The sequence below is a fragment of the Oncorhynchus mykiss genome, chromosome 17 (genome assembly GCF_057628025.1).
Source record: "Oncorhynchus mykiss isolate SJ-2025 chromosome 17, ASM5762802v1, whole genome shotgun sequence".
Classification (NCBI taxonomy): domain Eukaryota; kingdom Metazoa; phylum Chordata; class Actinopteri; order Salmoniformes; family Salmonidae; genus Oncorhynchus; species Oncorhynchus mykiss.
In genome coordinates this window covers 50565419-50582512 of record NC_143038.1, presented here as the reverse complement: position 1 = coordinate 50582512, position 17094 = coordinate 50565419, and the positions used below count along the sequence as shown (strand labels likewise).

The following is a 17094-nucleotide window of genomic DNA, read 5'->3' as shown; positions in this document are numbered from 1 at the left end:
ATGAATAAAATAAGTGTGGTGGGAGAGCAGTAGCATTGAGTGAAATATTCTCTTTGAGTCATGTCTTATGCATTGAACACAAACACAAAAATCCAGACACAGACACACACACAGACAGACAGACAGACAGACAGACAGACAGACAGACAGACAGACAGACAGACAGACAGACAGACAGACACAACAGAACGCCATCTCTCCTACCTTGCTGCGGGTTGGTAGCTTGCTCTCGGTATCAGACTGCTCGTCGTAACTTTCAAACTCACTGGAGCTCCAACCATTGCCTGCACCCTGGGGCATTTCTTCTCTGTGCACATCCTCGTAGATCATGTCCCCTGACAGACACACACACACACACACACATACACACACACACACATAGATATACTGACATCAACGAAGCACAAAGACTGTACAGTGATCCAAGGACTGACAGTGCATTGTCAGACAGCAGATCCTCAAGCTCAATCAAGCACAGCTCAGTATTTAAGAGGAACCAAATGGCATTTGAACCCAGGTCTGATGTGCATTGATCTAAAGACTGATGGTGCAGTATCAGACAGCGGAGACATCCAATAAAAGCAGTCAGTGGCCCGAGCCCCTGCCCCAGAACTCACCTTCGTCCGGGGAGAGTGGTCCCTCACAGGGCACGTCATCATAGATCACCTCCGGGCTCCCTGTCTGGAGTGCTGCATCGGCCTCATCATCATCCACCCCCTCACCTATTGGGGAAGACAGTAAGGACCAGTCACAACCCCAAGCCACAGAGCCAGGAGGAGTGTTTGTCAGTGATTATTTTGCATGGCAACCAAACTTCAAGAGCAAAACCACAAGCATTATACCCCAAGGTTCTGTAACTTCTACGTTGTAATTGTCAGTGCCATTTACATCAGTTAGATGTACAGTGGCAAGAAAAAGTATGTGAAGCCTTTGGAAAAATCTGGATTTCTACATGAATTTGTCATAAAAGTTGATCTGATCTTCATCTAGGTCACAACAATAGACAAACACAGTATGCTTAAACTAATAACACACAAACAATTCTATGTTTTCATGTCTTTATTGAACACACCGTGTAAACATTCACAGTGCAGGGTGGGAAAAGTATGTAAACCCTTTAATAACTGGTTGACCCTCTGGAAGCAACAACCAAATGTTTTCTGTAGTTGCGGATCAGACCAGCACAACGGTCAGGAGGAATTTTGGTCCATTCCTCTTTACAAAACTGTTTCAGTTCAGCGATATTCTTGGGATGTCTGGTGTGAACCGCTCACTTGAGGTCATGCCACAGCATTTCAAATCAGGTTGAGGTCAGGACTCGGACTGGGCCACTCCAGAAGGCGTATTTTCTTCTGTTGAAGCCATTCTGTTGTTGATTTACTTCTGTGTTTTGGGTTGTTGTCCTGTTGCATCACCCAACTTCTGTTGAGCTTCAATTGGTGGACAGATAGCCTTACATTCTCCTGAAAAATGTCTTGATAAACTTAGGAATATGTTTTTCCATCGATAATAGCAAGCTGTCCAGGCCCTGAGGCAGCAAAGCAGCCCGAAACCATGATGCTCCCTCCACCATACTTTACAGTTGGGATGATGTTGGTGTGCTGTGCCTTTTTTCCTCCACACATAGTGTTGTGTTTACGTGCAGCAATGTTTTTTTTTGGACAGCAGTGGCGTCTTACCATGAACACCATCCTTGTTTAGTGTTTTACGTATCGTAGACTCATCAACAGAGATGTTAGCGTGTTCCAGAGATTTCTGTAAGTCTTTAGCTGACACTCTAGGATTCTTCTTAACCTCATTGAGCATTAGGGGCTGTGCTCATGCAGTCATCTTTGCAGAACGGCCACTCCTAGGGAAAGTAGCAACAGTGCTGAACTTTCTCAATTTATAGAAAATCTGGACTGATGAATATCAAGGCTTTTAGAGATAGTTTTGTAACCCTTTCCAGCTTTATGCAAGACAATAATTCTTAATCTTAGGTCTTCTAAGATCTCTTTTGTTCAAGGCATGGTTCACATCAGGCAATGCTTCTTGTGAATAGCAAACTCACATTTTGTGAGTGTTTTTATAGGGCAGTGCAGCTCTAACAAACATCTCCAATCTCGTCTCATTGTTTGGACTCCAGGTTAGCTGACTCCTGACTCCAATTAGCTTTTGGAGAAGTCATTAGCCTAGGGGTTCACAATCTTTTTCCAACCAACACTGTGAATGTTTAAATTAAGTATTCAATATAAGACAAGAAAAATATGATAATTTGTGTGTTATTAGCTTAAGCACACTATGTGTGTGTATTGTTGTGACTTAGATGAAGATAAGATCAAATTTGATGACCAATTTATGCAGAAATCCAGGTAATTCCAAAGGGTTCACATACCTTTTCTTGCCACTGTATATCATAGTTTTGAAAACATCAACAGTTCATTGATTATATTAGCAGGGACTTAGCAGGGAGGCCCTGTGTGTTGTTGTTATTTGTGGTAAGTGTGGGGTTGTGCTATGGAATTGTGGCAACATGATTATATCCACCTTGTCTGTAACGTATCGACCCTATCTATCTCCACGGTCTGCAGGATTTGTAATTAATTGCTTTGAGAGCGTTTCAGCCTAATTTAGCTTAGGGGCTTTATTGATTCGTTTTTAAATTGTGATTTGTCTGGAACGGTTCCTTATAAACCTCAAACATCAACAATCACTGGATTCAATTAATCTGATGAGAGATGTGTATTCTGACACGGATTAGCCACCACAGCTCTATATAAGATTCTAAATAACCTTGGAAACAATCCAAGAGAGAGACAAAACAGACAGTGTTCTTCTACTACAATAGGAATTATATACGCAATCGTGCACACACAGAGACACGCACACATCCTCTCTCTGTGAAGAATGTGTACCGAATGAAAGGGGAATAACTGAATCTTGGCTATCAGCCTGACTATCTGCAGATCTGCAAAGTAACTGACTCAGTCTTCTGAACAGTGCTCATTATTTCAAACAGCCTGGGTGTAAACCTGAGTGTATTTCTTCAAGCTGAGTTCATTTTCCCCAACAATCCAAGAAGGCAACACAGCAGAACTCAGGGAAGTTTCACCTTGGTTTGGTGAAAACCTTTTTTAGCACAGTATGGCATTTCTTGACGATAGTCCTGGGATTAGGACCCAGACTGGTCGTAATGTTAGGACCAGAAGAAAATGTAAGGCTGGTATTGAACTCAATGACAGAGCACCGGTACCAGAATCTTTGAATCGGTTACAAACTTACTATTACACTGCAGTAATCCAGTACTGATAGTAACACAGAGCATCCATACTGTAGTATGACTAAATGGCAACAGTGTTATCAAATGTGTCAAATAGATTTGTATCAATCTACAGGAATGTAAGTCCACACACACCCATACAGTTATAGAGCGGACAAAAAAATCACCTTTTCCCCCTCGGAATGCTGAAAGTAAGGTTCTACAGCTGCACCATTGAGAGCATCTTTGTTGGCTGCATCATCACTTAGTACGGCAACTGCAAGGCACCAGACAACAAGGTGCTACAGAGGGCGGTGAGTGCAGCCCAGTACATCACTGGGGCCGAGCTCCCTGCCACCCAAGACCTCTATACCAGGCGGTGTCAGAGGGAGGCCAAAAAATTGTCACAGACTCCAGCCACCCAAGCCATAGACTGTTCTCTCAGCTAACGTATGGCAAGTGGTACCAGTGCACCAAGTCTGAAACCAACAGGAACCTGAACAGCTTCTAACCCCAAACCATAAGACTGTTTAACAAGACTGCTAAATAGTTAATTAAATGACTACCCGGACTATCTCATTGACCCATTTTTGCAATAACAGTGTAAACACACTGGATGCATCCCCACCCTCACACATACTTACACTGACTGATACCACAACACACACACATAACACGAGCACACATGCAAACTGCTTGTAAAGTAAGCATTTCACTGTAAGGCCTAAACCTGTTGTATTCGGCAGATGTGACAAATACAATTTGATTTGATTCTGACGCCACACATACAGTTGAAGTCGGAAGTTTACATACACTTAGGTTGGAGTCATTAAAATAGTTTTTAAACCACTCCACAAATTTCTTGTTAACAAACTATAGTTTTGGCAAGTCGGTTAGGACATCGATTTTGTGCATGACGCAAGTCATTTTTCCAACAATTGGTTACAGACAGATTAATTCACTGTATCACAATTCCAGTGGGTCAGAAGTTTACATACACAAAGTTGACTGTGCATTTAAACAGCTTGGAAAATTCCAGAAGATTATGTCATGGCTTTAGAAGCTCCTGATAGGCTAATTAACATAATTTCAGTCAATTGGAGGTGTACCTGTGGATGTATTTCAAGGCCTACATTCAAACTCAGTGCCTCGTTGCTTGACATCATGGGAAAATCAAAAGAAATCAGCCAAGACCCCAGAAAAATAATTGCAGACCTCCACATGTCTGGTTCATCCTTGGGAACAATTTCCAAATGCCTGAAGGTACTACGTTCATCTGTACAAACAATAGTATGCAAGTATAAACACCATGGGACCACGCAGCCATCATACCACTCAGGAAGGAGACGCGTCTGTCTCCTAGAGATTAATGTACTTTATTGCGAAAAGTGCAAATCAATCCCAGAACAACAGCAAAGGACCTTGCGAGGATGCTGGAGGAAACACGTACAAAAGTATCTATATCCACAGTAAAACGAGTATATCGACATAACCTGAAAGGCCATTCAGCAAGGAAGAAGCCACTACTCCAAAACTGTTTGGCCAAAATGATCATCATTATGTTTGGAGGAAAAAGGGGGAGGCTTGCATGCCGAATTACACCTTCCCAACCGTGAAGCACGAGGGTGGCAGCATCATGTTGTGGGGGTGCTCTTCTGCAGGAGGGACTGGTGCACTTCACAAAATAGATGGCATCGTGAGGCAGGAAAATTATGTGAATTTATTGAAGCAACATCTCAAGACATCAGTCAGAAAGTTAAAGCTTCATCACAAATGGGTCTTCCAAATGGACAATGACCCCAAGCATACTTCCAAAGTTGAGGCAAAATGTCTTAAGGACAACAAAGTCAAGGTACTGGAGTGGCCATCACAAAGCCCTGACCTCAATCCTATAAAACATTTGTGGGCAGAACTGAAAAAGCGTGTGCGAGCAAGGAGGCCTACAAACCTGACTCGGTTACACCAGCTCTGTCAGGAGGAATGGGCCAAAATTCACCCAACTCATTGTGGGAAACTTGTGGAAGGCTACCTGAAAAGTTTGACCCAAGTTAAACAATTTAAAGGCAATGCTACCAAATACTAATTGAGTGGATGTAAACTTCTGACCCACTGGGAATGTGATGATAGAAATAAAAGCTGAAATAAATCATTCTCCCAACTATTATTCGGACATTTCACATTCTTAAAATAAAGTGGTGATCATAACTGACCTAAGACGGGGAATTTTTACTTGGATTAAATGTCAGGAATTGTGAAAAACTGAGTTTAAATGTATTTGGCTAAGGTGTATGTAAACTTCCGACTTCAACTGTACACTCACACACACACTTTCACACTCACCAAATAAGCTGCTGCTACTGTCTATTATCTATCCTGTTGCATAGTTACTTCGACCCTACATATACACTACCGTTCAAAAATTTGAGGTCACATAGCAAATTTTTTGTCCATTAAAATAACATCAAATTGATCAGACATACAGTGTAGACATTGTTAATGTTGTAAAGGACTATTGTAGATGGAAACGGCAGATGTTTTATGAAATATCCACATAGGCGTACAAAGACGCATTATCAGCAACCATCACTCCTATGTTCCAATGGCACTAATCCAAGTTTATCATTTCAAAAAGGCTAATTGATCATTAGAAAACCATTTTGCAATTATGTTAGCTCAGCTGAACACTGTTGTTCTGATTAAAGAATAAATAAAACTGGCCTTCTTTAGACTAGTTGAGTATCTGGCTCATCAGCATTTGTGGGTTTGATTACAGGCTCAAAATGGCCAGATCAAAGACCTTTCTTCTGAAATTCGAAGGTCTATCCTTGTTCTGAGAAATTAAGGCTATTCAATGCGAGAAATTGACAAGAAACTGAAGATCTTGTACATCACTGTGTACTACTCCCTTCACAGAAAAGCGCAAACTGGCTCTAAACAGAATAGAAATTAAATAGTACGCACAAAACACCAGTCTCAACGTCAACAGTGAAGAGGCGACTCCAGGATACTGGCCTTCTAGGTAGAGTTGCAAAGAAAAAGCCATATCTCAGACTGTCCAATAAAAATAAAAGATTAAGATGGGAAAAAGGACACAATGGAAGTTATGAAGGCCTATACTGTAATTGGTGTAAGCTTGTTCTCTTCTGTCTATATCATGTTTCATGTATTTATATCTATGTAGTTCTGTACCTTCAGAGTGTTCTCTCAAGCTGGAGCTCTTCTTCTCAGTCTCCACGCTATGGTCCTCCGAATCGGTCTGGTTCTCCACTGGTAACATGTCTCCAGGACCAGACCTTTCCTGGGACTCCTCCCGGGGCTGCTCTCCCACTGAAGGTGCTGCAGCGATGGGCTCAACCAGCTCGACTGGGCCAGAGACCCTGGAACATACCAGGCAGAGTATTGAAAGCAGTTATGACCACTCTAGGCTGGATGCTGTGTGGCTCATTACAAGTGAATTGCAATGTGGAGGAGGAGGAGTTCGAGGAGCAAAGGTGAAGGAGGCGGGGCAAAGAGTCTGAAGCACTGCTGTCCCAGCATGGTAACGCCTTGATCACACAGACAGTGTCATTGCACAAAATGGTGAGCAGCATATTCTGGAAATGTGTGCAACAAAAGTTACCATTTTTGTCAAGCCGTCTATGCATTTTTGTCAAGCCGTCTATGCATTTGATGCATATGTTAGATAAATCCAACGTATGCACCACACAACACACTGCAACTGCTTCTGCAACGCAATGCTACAAGTTAAATACAGAGTTCCATTGGAAATTAATTAACTTCTGGTGTACCAAAACGCAATGACGCTGTTGATGTGAACGAGGTGTAACACTTCCTTAAACCTGCCACAGCTATATGTTCCTAGTGCAGCTCATTTCTGCTAGGTTGGTCAGTCCTATTCACTGTGGTGTGATGATTCTGCTGACTGCTGTTGTGAGGGATGGAGAGAGTCATCTGATCCAGGTAAACTCATGTGAGACCATGAATATGATAATGTGACCTTACCTCCTGCTTGATATATTAACTGTGAGCTATGAAAGATCCCCCTAAACGATAGCCATTGATCACCTGCCATTCCTAAAGCCTGACCATAATAATGACTGGCCCTGGGATATTGCTTTTGAGACATCTCCTAATACTGATCTTGTAGGTATTCTGTAAAGAGCTACCACTTTCTTATGTTTTCAAGCTACCAGTGAGAGTTACAGCAATCCTCCCACATGCTTGATTATACAGCTAGATCTGGGATGGAGGAGAAACCTATCTCATTAAATGCATCCCTCCCACCATCCCTCTCGACTTTGCCAACAGCCACCATGTCAATCAGTCAGCAAGATACTGTACCTCTCTCCTGTTCCAGGCATGCCTGACAGTCCTCAATGTTTACAGAATTACACGGTTTAGTTGTGTAGGAAATATTTTGAAGCCAAATATAGCTTGCAAGCAACCTGTTGGCCAGACTTTCTGTATATATTATTGCATTACCTTCTTTGGCAAGACAACAAAAAGGCGTTAGCTAAAGCTTGTTTGAGCAATGTTGAAACTTCAAACCCAGTTCTTAGTAATGTCCGCTAATAAACGTTTCAACTGTTCACATTGCACTGCCTCCCCAAAGACACCAGACTCAGTCAGGAAGCAGCTCACGGGGCTGGCAAAGATAACCCAACATATTACAGCTGAGAGGTTTTACAGAATAATGTCTACTCAAGCAGTTTTCTATGAATAAGAACTTTCTAAAATAAATTATAAGAAAAGCTATGCTGGGGTAGAATGTGCCTCAGACATATTAATAACACAGCATATGAAATGCCTCATCATGAAACACAAGAAACCTGTTCTGTTCTGTAAAATTCATACAGAACTCATGTCTCATTACTGTGGTTTCAAATGGGTATTTAACCAGACGTTTTTTGAGAACACAAACTATTTCAATGTTTAAAAGACTGGAAAATGATATATTGTATGGTTCATCTTTGTAGGCCTACGCCCTTCACTTGTCCATACAAGCCCCTGTGAGTCATAGGCCTACAGCAGAAGAATTGGCAAACGTGTTTCAATGCAAATAGAACAGACGGAGGCACAGTGTGAGCAGCCTGAATGCAAGGCCTTAGATGTGTTTCAACGCCCTCTAACTACAGAACACAGTCAACCAGGGAGCCATGTTTACTTGGCTTTCCTCCCGTCTCTATGGAAATAGTGCTGACCATGCTGATGATGGGCTAGCTAGACCTTCATTGTAACTACAGTTACTATAACGAGTCTAATCAAACAACACACCACCTGCTATAGCAACTGCATCTTGCGTCTGCGCCCTGACAGTGTACACAGGTCAGTATACGGTATCGGTGCCTTTAGTAACATTGTTTACTTGAACAGCTTGCAAACCCAGCTTGCAGATCTACCACTAAGCAGAATACTGTGCAGAGCAGACAGCAAGGAAAGGTGGAATGAAGATAAAGAAAAAAGGAAAAGGAGTGTTGTAAAGTGGGGTTGCTTCGGTGGAGTGTTAAATGTGAGCCCCTCTAGTCTAAGGCTACAGCTCAACTGAACATAAAGCAGAGCCATATAAATGTCAAGTTGTCAAGTTGTCATGGTGACCGTTGTCCAGGACTTTTCATCTTAAGGGTCTCACTTAATGAAAGCTATCTGTCAAAGGTCCTAGAATCAACAGATGCACCTAGACACGCGCACACAATACCACTGCTTTCCTGACTTGAATAGACCTGTAGACATGTTATGCATGTTCTACAACAATGTTTCTACTACAAAGTATTCTTTGCGATGCAAAAATATCTGAATCTGAGATGAAACAGACACACAGAGCAAACGTGCTGACACACACCTTACACCTTGTTGGAGGAAAAAGCTATTGATAGCTCCACTAGGAAAGGGAGAATATTGACCCGCAGTGAAACAGTCTACTCAGCTGAAATCTTCCAGAGGAGAAATCGCAGAAACCACAGTCCCTTCTCTCATAATCCAACCCTGTTCAAACATACACACACAGACACACTGAGAGATACACACACAGACACACTGAGAGATACACACTATCACAGTCACTCACATACACCCCGCTTTTCAGCACAGGAAAGCCCACAGGAACGACAGGCCCTGACTCTCCTATCAGCACGGGTTTCCCAGCACACTTCCTAGCACACCATCATGCTGGGACCTAACCAGGACCAGTGGTCCCCACCAAGACAGGGGACCCCAAATGAAAAGGTTGATAACATGTTTCTAAATGTACATTCTAGTGAACCCCCTAACTCATATACAACTTTTTACACTGCAAACTGCTATAACCTGCAGACTACAGAGTACCTGTTTAGGCTACTGATTCAATATGTTAGACATGGAAGAGTTTTTTTCCAACATAGCCTCTGTCACAGATTTGCCATCTCCTTTGACTTCCTTTTCCAAACATATCAGTCCTATACCTTTTTACTTTGACACGCCCCTTCTCTATGAAAAAAGAGCTGTTTCTGATTTTGGGTCATGCTAATACAGTATATTGATAACTTAATGAAGACAGATGTTTCCTCCAATGAGGCCAAACCACACAACCCCTGAAGATGGAATGCAGATAGAAAGCAGAGAGTCTCTTACCGCCTGGGTGGGTTGCTAACTGGAACATCTGTGGGGAGAAATGAAGCGGGAGACATTAGACATCATTTTTTTTAATGTAACGTCATGCTTGTGTTTGTTACTATAACTTGTACAACGTGTACCATATGGGAAGGACAGCTAAAAAGTTTGGTCTCAATGTGAGGAAAACTATACAAAAGTATATCTTATTTCCTCTTTACTTCATCTTAATTGACCTTGTTTTATGAAGAGCGGTAGGTCCTGTGTCTCCAAGAAGACAATCGCTGATGAGAACAGACCACAGGAATTGTATTATTAGCGCTATATAGGTCCTGTGTGCAAATCAGCTTTTATGGAAGATATTCCTATTCAAACTATTATTTAATTTATCCAGAGACAATGTGAGCCCTCTCATCTCATCCTCCACCATCCGCTGGGTAACAGGCTTCCACCGTACAGCATCATCAACCCCAGAATTCCCCAGTGCAGTGGAGAAATGCACCACAACCCACTTAACGGATTACTACGCGTAGGCTTCGTGAGAAGTATTTTAATTAAGCACTAATCGCTTCCTTTTGTCCGACAGAAGTTCACATAGATTTAAATCTCCTTCTTTAGCAAGGAGTGTAATTAACAGAGCTTGTTTGGCAACATGACTCAGGTAGTCAACAGCATACTGATATCAACCAGAGTTTCACTGCTCTTTATTCAATTAGAACCCTGGAGAGACCAGTGGAGAAGAGTCACTCACAATGTGTTGTAATAGAAAGAACACTTTACCTGAAGAGGCCGTGGAGTCTTGTCCCTGTGAGGGATTGTCCTCCTGACCAGCAGGGGGCAGTGCATTGAGGTGCTGTTGTGAGTGTGCAAGGGGTGTTGTTACTGCATTGTCCTGTGGTTGGCTTGTGGCCTCCATAGATGACTTGTTTGCCGTTTGCATGGCTTCCACTGGGTCTTTCTCATCAGCACTGTCATCAAACTCAAACTTCTCTCCTTGCTCTTCATCTTCCTCCTCCTCTTTCTCCCTCTGTTGCTGCTGATAATTCACAGTGGACATAAGCTCTGGAACAGAGAACAGAGACAAAGGCATAGTACAAATGTTGAAGAAAAAACAGAAATAATGTTCCTTGTCTGACAAAAACTGACATGCACTTGACTTCCCAAAATGTGCTACAATTTAGAAACTGATTGGAGTTTTTGTTTACAAAGCAAACACATATAAATAGTTAAATGTATAAATACACAAACCACAAAAAGGTATAACAGTTGTAAGTACTAATAAAGTGTACTAAGGAATCTATGTAACCACCACATGCAAAGGTTTTAAGACACTGCAAGTGGAATGTCCATTTCATATACATGACAAATTATTTTGGTAAAGCTTATTTACTTTGTGCTCTTTTTCCAATGACTAATCGTTGTTTAAACTTTACACAGTACTAAGACTCTAATCTGTAGTTTGTGTATGGGTGCTGGCTGCTGAGAACTCAGGGTGAAAACGTAAAAGGTGGAATTATGTTGGAATGGGCTCCAGTTCCCCCTATTACAAAATTTTTGATTATCTGTACTTATATGTATCTTTTTGACAACTTTTACTTCACTACATTCCTAAAGAAAATGTACTTTTTTAATTTCCCCTGACAACCAAAAGTACCCGTTACATTTTGAATGCTTAGCAGGACAGGAAAACGGACTCACTACACACACATGCTTCATTTGTAAATGATGTCTGAGTGTTGGAGTGTGCCCCTGGCGATCCGTAAAAAGAAGGGAAAAATGGTGCCATCTGGTTTGCTTAATATAAGGAATTTTAAATGATTTATATTCTTACTTTTGATACTTAAGTACCGTATATTTAAAACCAAATACTTTTCGTCAAGTAGTATTTTACTGGGTGACTTTCACTTTTACTTAAGTCATTATCTTCAGGTTAAATGTGGAAGACACATTTCAGTTGAATGCCTTCAGTTGTAGGTATCCCCCTTTCCCTTTCCCCTTACTCAAGTATGACAATTGGGTACTATTTCCACCACTGGTTTTAGTTTCATTCCAATCTAAATTCCAGAAAAAACAATGGTGTGAAACATCAGCCTGGTCTCATAGACTAGACGTAACAGCAAACGTTAATCTGGGACACTGAAATTAGTATAATATGTTACATTTGGTATGGTTACATAGGACAGAAGGTAACTTAAGGCAAACATGAAAGTAGGGTGGTTGGGTAGGTGTACAACACAAATGTCTAACAACCCGAAGGTTGTGTGTTTGAATTTCATCACAGACAACTTTAGCATTTGAGCTAATTTGCAACTACTTATTACTTTTAGCTTCTTTGCAACCACTTAGCATGATAGCTAACCCTTACACTAACCTTAACCCTAACTCCAAACCCTAACCTTAACACTAACCTTAACCCTAACCCCTAGCCTAGCTAACTTTAGCCACCTAGCTAACATTAGCCACAACAAATTGCAATTTGTAACATATCATAAGAAATGGATGATGGACATCCACAAATGAATACATACAATACCAAACTTAATATATCATACTAATTTGAGTGTCCCAGATTAACATTTACTATGTTACGCCAGTTTGGAAACATTAGCCTCATACTGTTTACATAGACATGTATTGTAATACAAAATAACATTTAGACAACTGCAAGATATTTTGTGAGGAAACAGTCTATTCCTGGATTCACAAGTCACTAAATCCTTTCACTGGATCATCTGATGTAAATTAAAAAAAACAATTGTTAAGTCTGGTCAGAGTTGAGTTGTTGTGAATACTACGCTGTATTACCTACATTACTGAATGTGGGTCACTAGCACCAGGTTGTTTTGACTAGTTTGCTTTCTCAGTACTGTGAAAAATTCCAATCCTTTAAGCACGGCAGAATTATGGCTGCCTCCAGAACCACAAAGGAAGAGACATGCAACAGAGAGGGGATTACAGTTCCAGTATAAAAGCAGGGCAAAATTGCTGAGAAAGGCTGTTAGCATAATTAAACAGTCTGACAGGGCTTACCTGAAGATTAAAGGAGACATCTATACCCTGACGGTGATGTGCCCATACGCGTTGTTTTTGTCATTTTAATAGGGTATTCCTCTCACTACATACAACGTGTCTGGCCTAAATACCTCAACCTCATAGCTGGGGGGGTTTCCCTACATGTAGAGGGCGGCTCTGTATCCTTAGCAGAGCACCACTCCTGAGTCCTGGAGTTCTGGTGAAGTCTCATAGTGCAGCATCTGCTTTACATTTCGATTAGTGCTGAACTGTTTCCTCTGCAGGAACATTCCTGGCCCTGATTGGCCTGTTTGCACGCCCCCTTGGGGAATGACAGCATAGGGTAAAGTGGGGTGGACCAGACCATGGGCGGCAAAAGAGTTTGGAGCTGGCCCATTTGGAGATCATTGCGCAATTCATTTTCATCCCAAATCCTCCACTGAATACAAAGTCTGACTCAACCCTCTCCTGACAGTTCTAACAGGAAATTAGGTCAGTTATAGGGAGTGGGGTATTGGACACATGGGAAGTTGTAATGCTTCGTAAACATGGCTGTATAAATTATTATTTTTATTTTGGTTTTTTTGTTTTTCAATACATCGTGTTTCTATATTTTTTTGTTGTTGTTGGCATTGATGTTGTTGGCATGGTGATGGCTTGAAACTACCAAACAGGGATACTTTTCTAATCTTAATTTGAGACGTATAAACATGAGTGGCAAAGTAGGCCAGGTTTGAAAATTGCAGTCACTTTTCTTCAGGGGTAATACTAAGACAATATCCTCACTCGGTCGGTGCAATTCTAGTCATGTGTGGACCCAACCCACCACGGCCTCTATCCTCTTCGCTGTACCACAAACCCAGTTTCTCCAGCCGGCCCACTTACTGCTCTAATAAACAATGAGCCTTTTGTAGGGGAAAAGCTCTGCTCACTCTCAGAAAGCATTGTTTCTGCATTGGTCACTGAACTGCTGGACTGTCTGGGAGTGAGATCACAGGTCAGAGGGTGATGACCATGCTGTGCTGTCTGTAATATGTCAGAGCCATGCTCTGCTCAGTATAATGGAGGATCTGTGGGATAAAATCAATGAGAACTGCTCCTCCCTCCAAGTTAAATACTTTAGTAGTCTACCGCCATGTATAATGGAAAAATCACCAGGGTTTTTTCCAGAGAAGGAAAAGCAGGATTGGCAAAATAATCTTTCATAATAAGTTCTGTTGGTGTAATTGATATGATCTTTCGAGCAGAGCATCCCCTAAGTTCTTTGACATTGAGCAATATGTATTAAATACTCTAACACAATACAATTGCACAATGAAAATGAATGAGATGTCACTTTTTGCATAAAAAATGCACTTGACATTGCCAGCAGAAAATAGTTTGCTGCCTGACTAATCAAATCAAAGTTTATTTGTCATGTGCGCCGAATACAACAGGTGACCTTATAGTGAAATGCTTACTTACAGGCTCTAACCAATAGTGCAAAAAGGTATTAGGTGAACAATAGGTAAGTGAAGAAATAAAAACAACAGTAAAAAGACAGTGAAAGATAACAGTAGTGAGGCTATATACAGTAGCGAGGCTATAAAAGTAGCAAGGCTACATACAGACACCGGTTAGTCAGGCTGATTGAGGTAGTATGTACATGTAGATATGGTTAAAGTGACTATGCATATATGATGAACAGAGAGTAGCAGTAGCATAAAAGCGGGGTTGGCCGGGGATGGGTGATGGGACACAATGCAGATAGCCCGGTTAGCCAATGTGTGGGAGCACTGGTTGGTCAGGCCAATTGAGGTAGTATGTACATGAATGTATAGCCTCTTCAAACTCAGGAAACCCCCTCCTTTTGTTGAAATACTTGTGTACAACATACATTTAAAAACCAAACTCGAAGTGAAAAATATTTTAGACTGCCTGTCAAAAGAGACTAGGATAAGAGGAAACTAAGCTTGAACTAGTTCTGTCCTAAAGGCATTCTTGAGGAAATTGGATACAGTACCTTGCAGAATTAAAATGAAACAAACACAACCACACACCCTAACGCAAATAAAGAGTTCAGCCCAGCCGTGGTGTGGCAATGTTTGGAGAAGATGCAGAGGCGACAAGGAGGTCTTTGGGGTAAGGTTGGACCTTGACTTCCAGAACACTCCCTGTTCACTGCTGGATGCAAAAGCAGATGGTGCAATTACAGACAGGAGGAAGGCACATATTTCCTAATGATTCAATGTTTGGGAGTATAGAATGTGCAACTGCAAGCTGGATTCATAGAGATGTTTGAATTCGAACATGAGATGGGAGAGATCTGCTGAACTGAATGTGCAATATCCCCCACAAAGACTTGAGTCCAGTGCTGGCTGCCCGCATAAGGCCCAGGCCGGGGCAGTCATTGGTTAGGCAAGGAGAGGGAGTCAGGGTGCATCAATGGACAATAGAACAGAGCCGCAGCTGGTGGAGTATAGACTGAATAAACAGCAACGGAATTCTTACAGAAGGCAGCTAAAACAGCCTTCTTTTATCTAGGCTCTTCCTTGGTTTTATGGAGGGTGGTTTGACTGGTTTCCAAACTTCCACTCTCTACTAGACAGGAGATGCAATGGAACATATCAGTCCAAAGAACTCCCTTTTTCTGAATATCAAGATCCCAAAGGAAATAGTCTTGTTGTCAAGAGATAGGGATGTGAGACAACCCATTTAGATGCAAGAAACAGTTCATCTGGTCAGAAGCAGTAGTCTGTCATCCTTTAGCTGTCAAAAACAGAGCTCCGTGAGTGGGAGTGTTTGTAACACATACTAATGGATTGTATGCCTCCTCCTTGATTCCCCAACTAACTCCTGCCAAACATTGAGCATAGGGACTTGTTAGATTATCTGACTGTCAGATTTAACTCAGAGTAGAATTAATCATAAACCAGAACTCAGTTTGTTTTTCTCCTGATGTAAGCTCCATTGTAAGCTACAGTACAGAAAGCTGTGTTATAGTGTACTGATTACTGAACATTGAGAACAATTATGTGTCAGTATCATAGACTGTGTGGACAGCATAGTGAAACATTCATGATGCGCTGCTTTCATACGCACTGCCATGGTCGGCACTGTTCAGACATGCAGGTATGCATTATTCATACAAGAGCCACATTGGCCTTCAGTTGCCCTCCACTACAGAAGCTGTTGCTGTGCCCACTGTGCACGAAGGTAGTCTGTGATGGTAGTCACACTACTCAAGGTCACAGTGAGTGTTACTGTTCTCCACTGTTTCTCCATCTGGGCTCTGACCACTGACTGTACTGACTATACAGTGGCAAGAAAAAGTATGTGAACCCTTTGGAAAAATCTGGATTTCTGCATAAATTGGTCATAAAATTTGATCTGATTTTCATCTAGGTCACAACAGCTGACAAACACTCTAATTAAACCAATAACACGCAAACAATTATATGTTTTCATGTCTTTATTGAACACACTGTGTAAACATTCACAGTGCAGGGTGGGAAAAGTATGTGAATCCTTGGATTTAATAACTGGTTGACCCTCTGGAAGCAACAACCAAATGTTTTCTGTAGTTGCAGATCAGACCAGCACAACGGTCAGGAGGAATTTTGGTCCATTCCTCTTTACAAAACTGTTTCAGTTCAGCAATATTCTTGGGATGTCTGGTGTAAACCGCTCACTTGAGGTCATGCCACAGCATTTCAATCAGGTTGAGATCAGGACTCTGACTGGGCCACTCCAGAAGGCGTATTTTCTTCTGTAGAAGCCATTCTGTTGATTTACTTCTGTGTTCTGGGTCATTGTACTGTTGCATCACCCAACTTCTGTTGAGCTTCAATTGGTGGACAGATAGCCTTACATTCTCCTGAAAAATGTCTTGATAAACTTGGGAATTAATTTTCCCGTCGATGATAGCATACCGTCCAGGCCCCGAGGCAGCAAAGCAGCCCGAAACCATGATGCTTCCTCCATCATACTTTACAGATGGGATGAAGTTTTGATGTTGGTGTGTTGTGCCTTTTTTCCTCCACACATAGTGTTGTGTGTTCCTTCCAAGCAACTCAACTATAGTTCCATCTGTCCACAGAATATGTTGCCAGTAGTGCTGTGTTCCTTCCAAGCAACTCAACTATAGTGCCATCTGTCCACAGAAGATGTTGCCAGTAGTGCTGTGTTCCTTCCAAGCAACTCAACTATAGTTCCATCTGTCCACAGAATATGTTGCCAGCAGTGCTGTGTGTTCCTTCCAAACAACTCAACTATAGTTT

General features: G+C 41.7%; 1 protein-coding gene across 8 annotated transcripts in view; it reads right to left on the bottom strand.

Moving 5' to 3' along the window:
* arhgef10la (Rho guanine nucleotide exchange factor 10 like a) overlaps positions 1–17094 on the bottom strand; it is a 109425-nt gene that overhangs the window by 88199 nt on the left and 4132 nt on the right. For 3 of the 8 annotated variants that reach the window (XR_016488007.1, XM_036950490.2, XM_036950492.2), the window contains exons 2-7: positions 10604–10885; positions 9845–9872; positions 6428–6615; positions 6200–6253; positions 618–722; positions 205–335 (exon numbers count right to left, since the gene is read on the bottom strand). Coding sequence is in view for 7 of the 8 variants with exons in the window: in XM_036950490.2 (XP_036806385.2) it covers positions 205–335; positions 618–722; positions 6200–6253; positions 6428–6615; positions 9845–9872; positions 10604–10880 (783 nt within the window). In the remaining variant the exon portion in view is untranslated. Of the gene's footprint in view, positions 1–204; positions 336–617; positions 723–6199; positions 6254–6427; positions 6616–9844; positions 9873–10603; positions 10886–12853; positions 13080–17094 lie in introns of those variants that run through there. The other 5 variants (XM_036950493.2, XM_021569476.3, XM_036950491.2 and 2 more) reach the window with 4 other exon arrangements.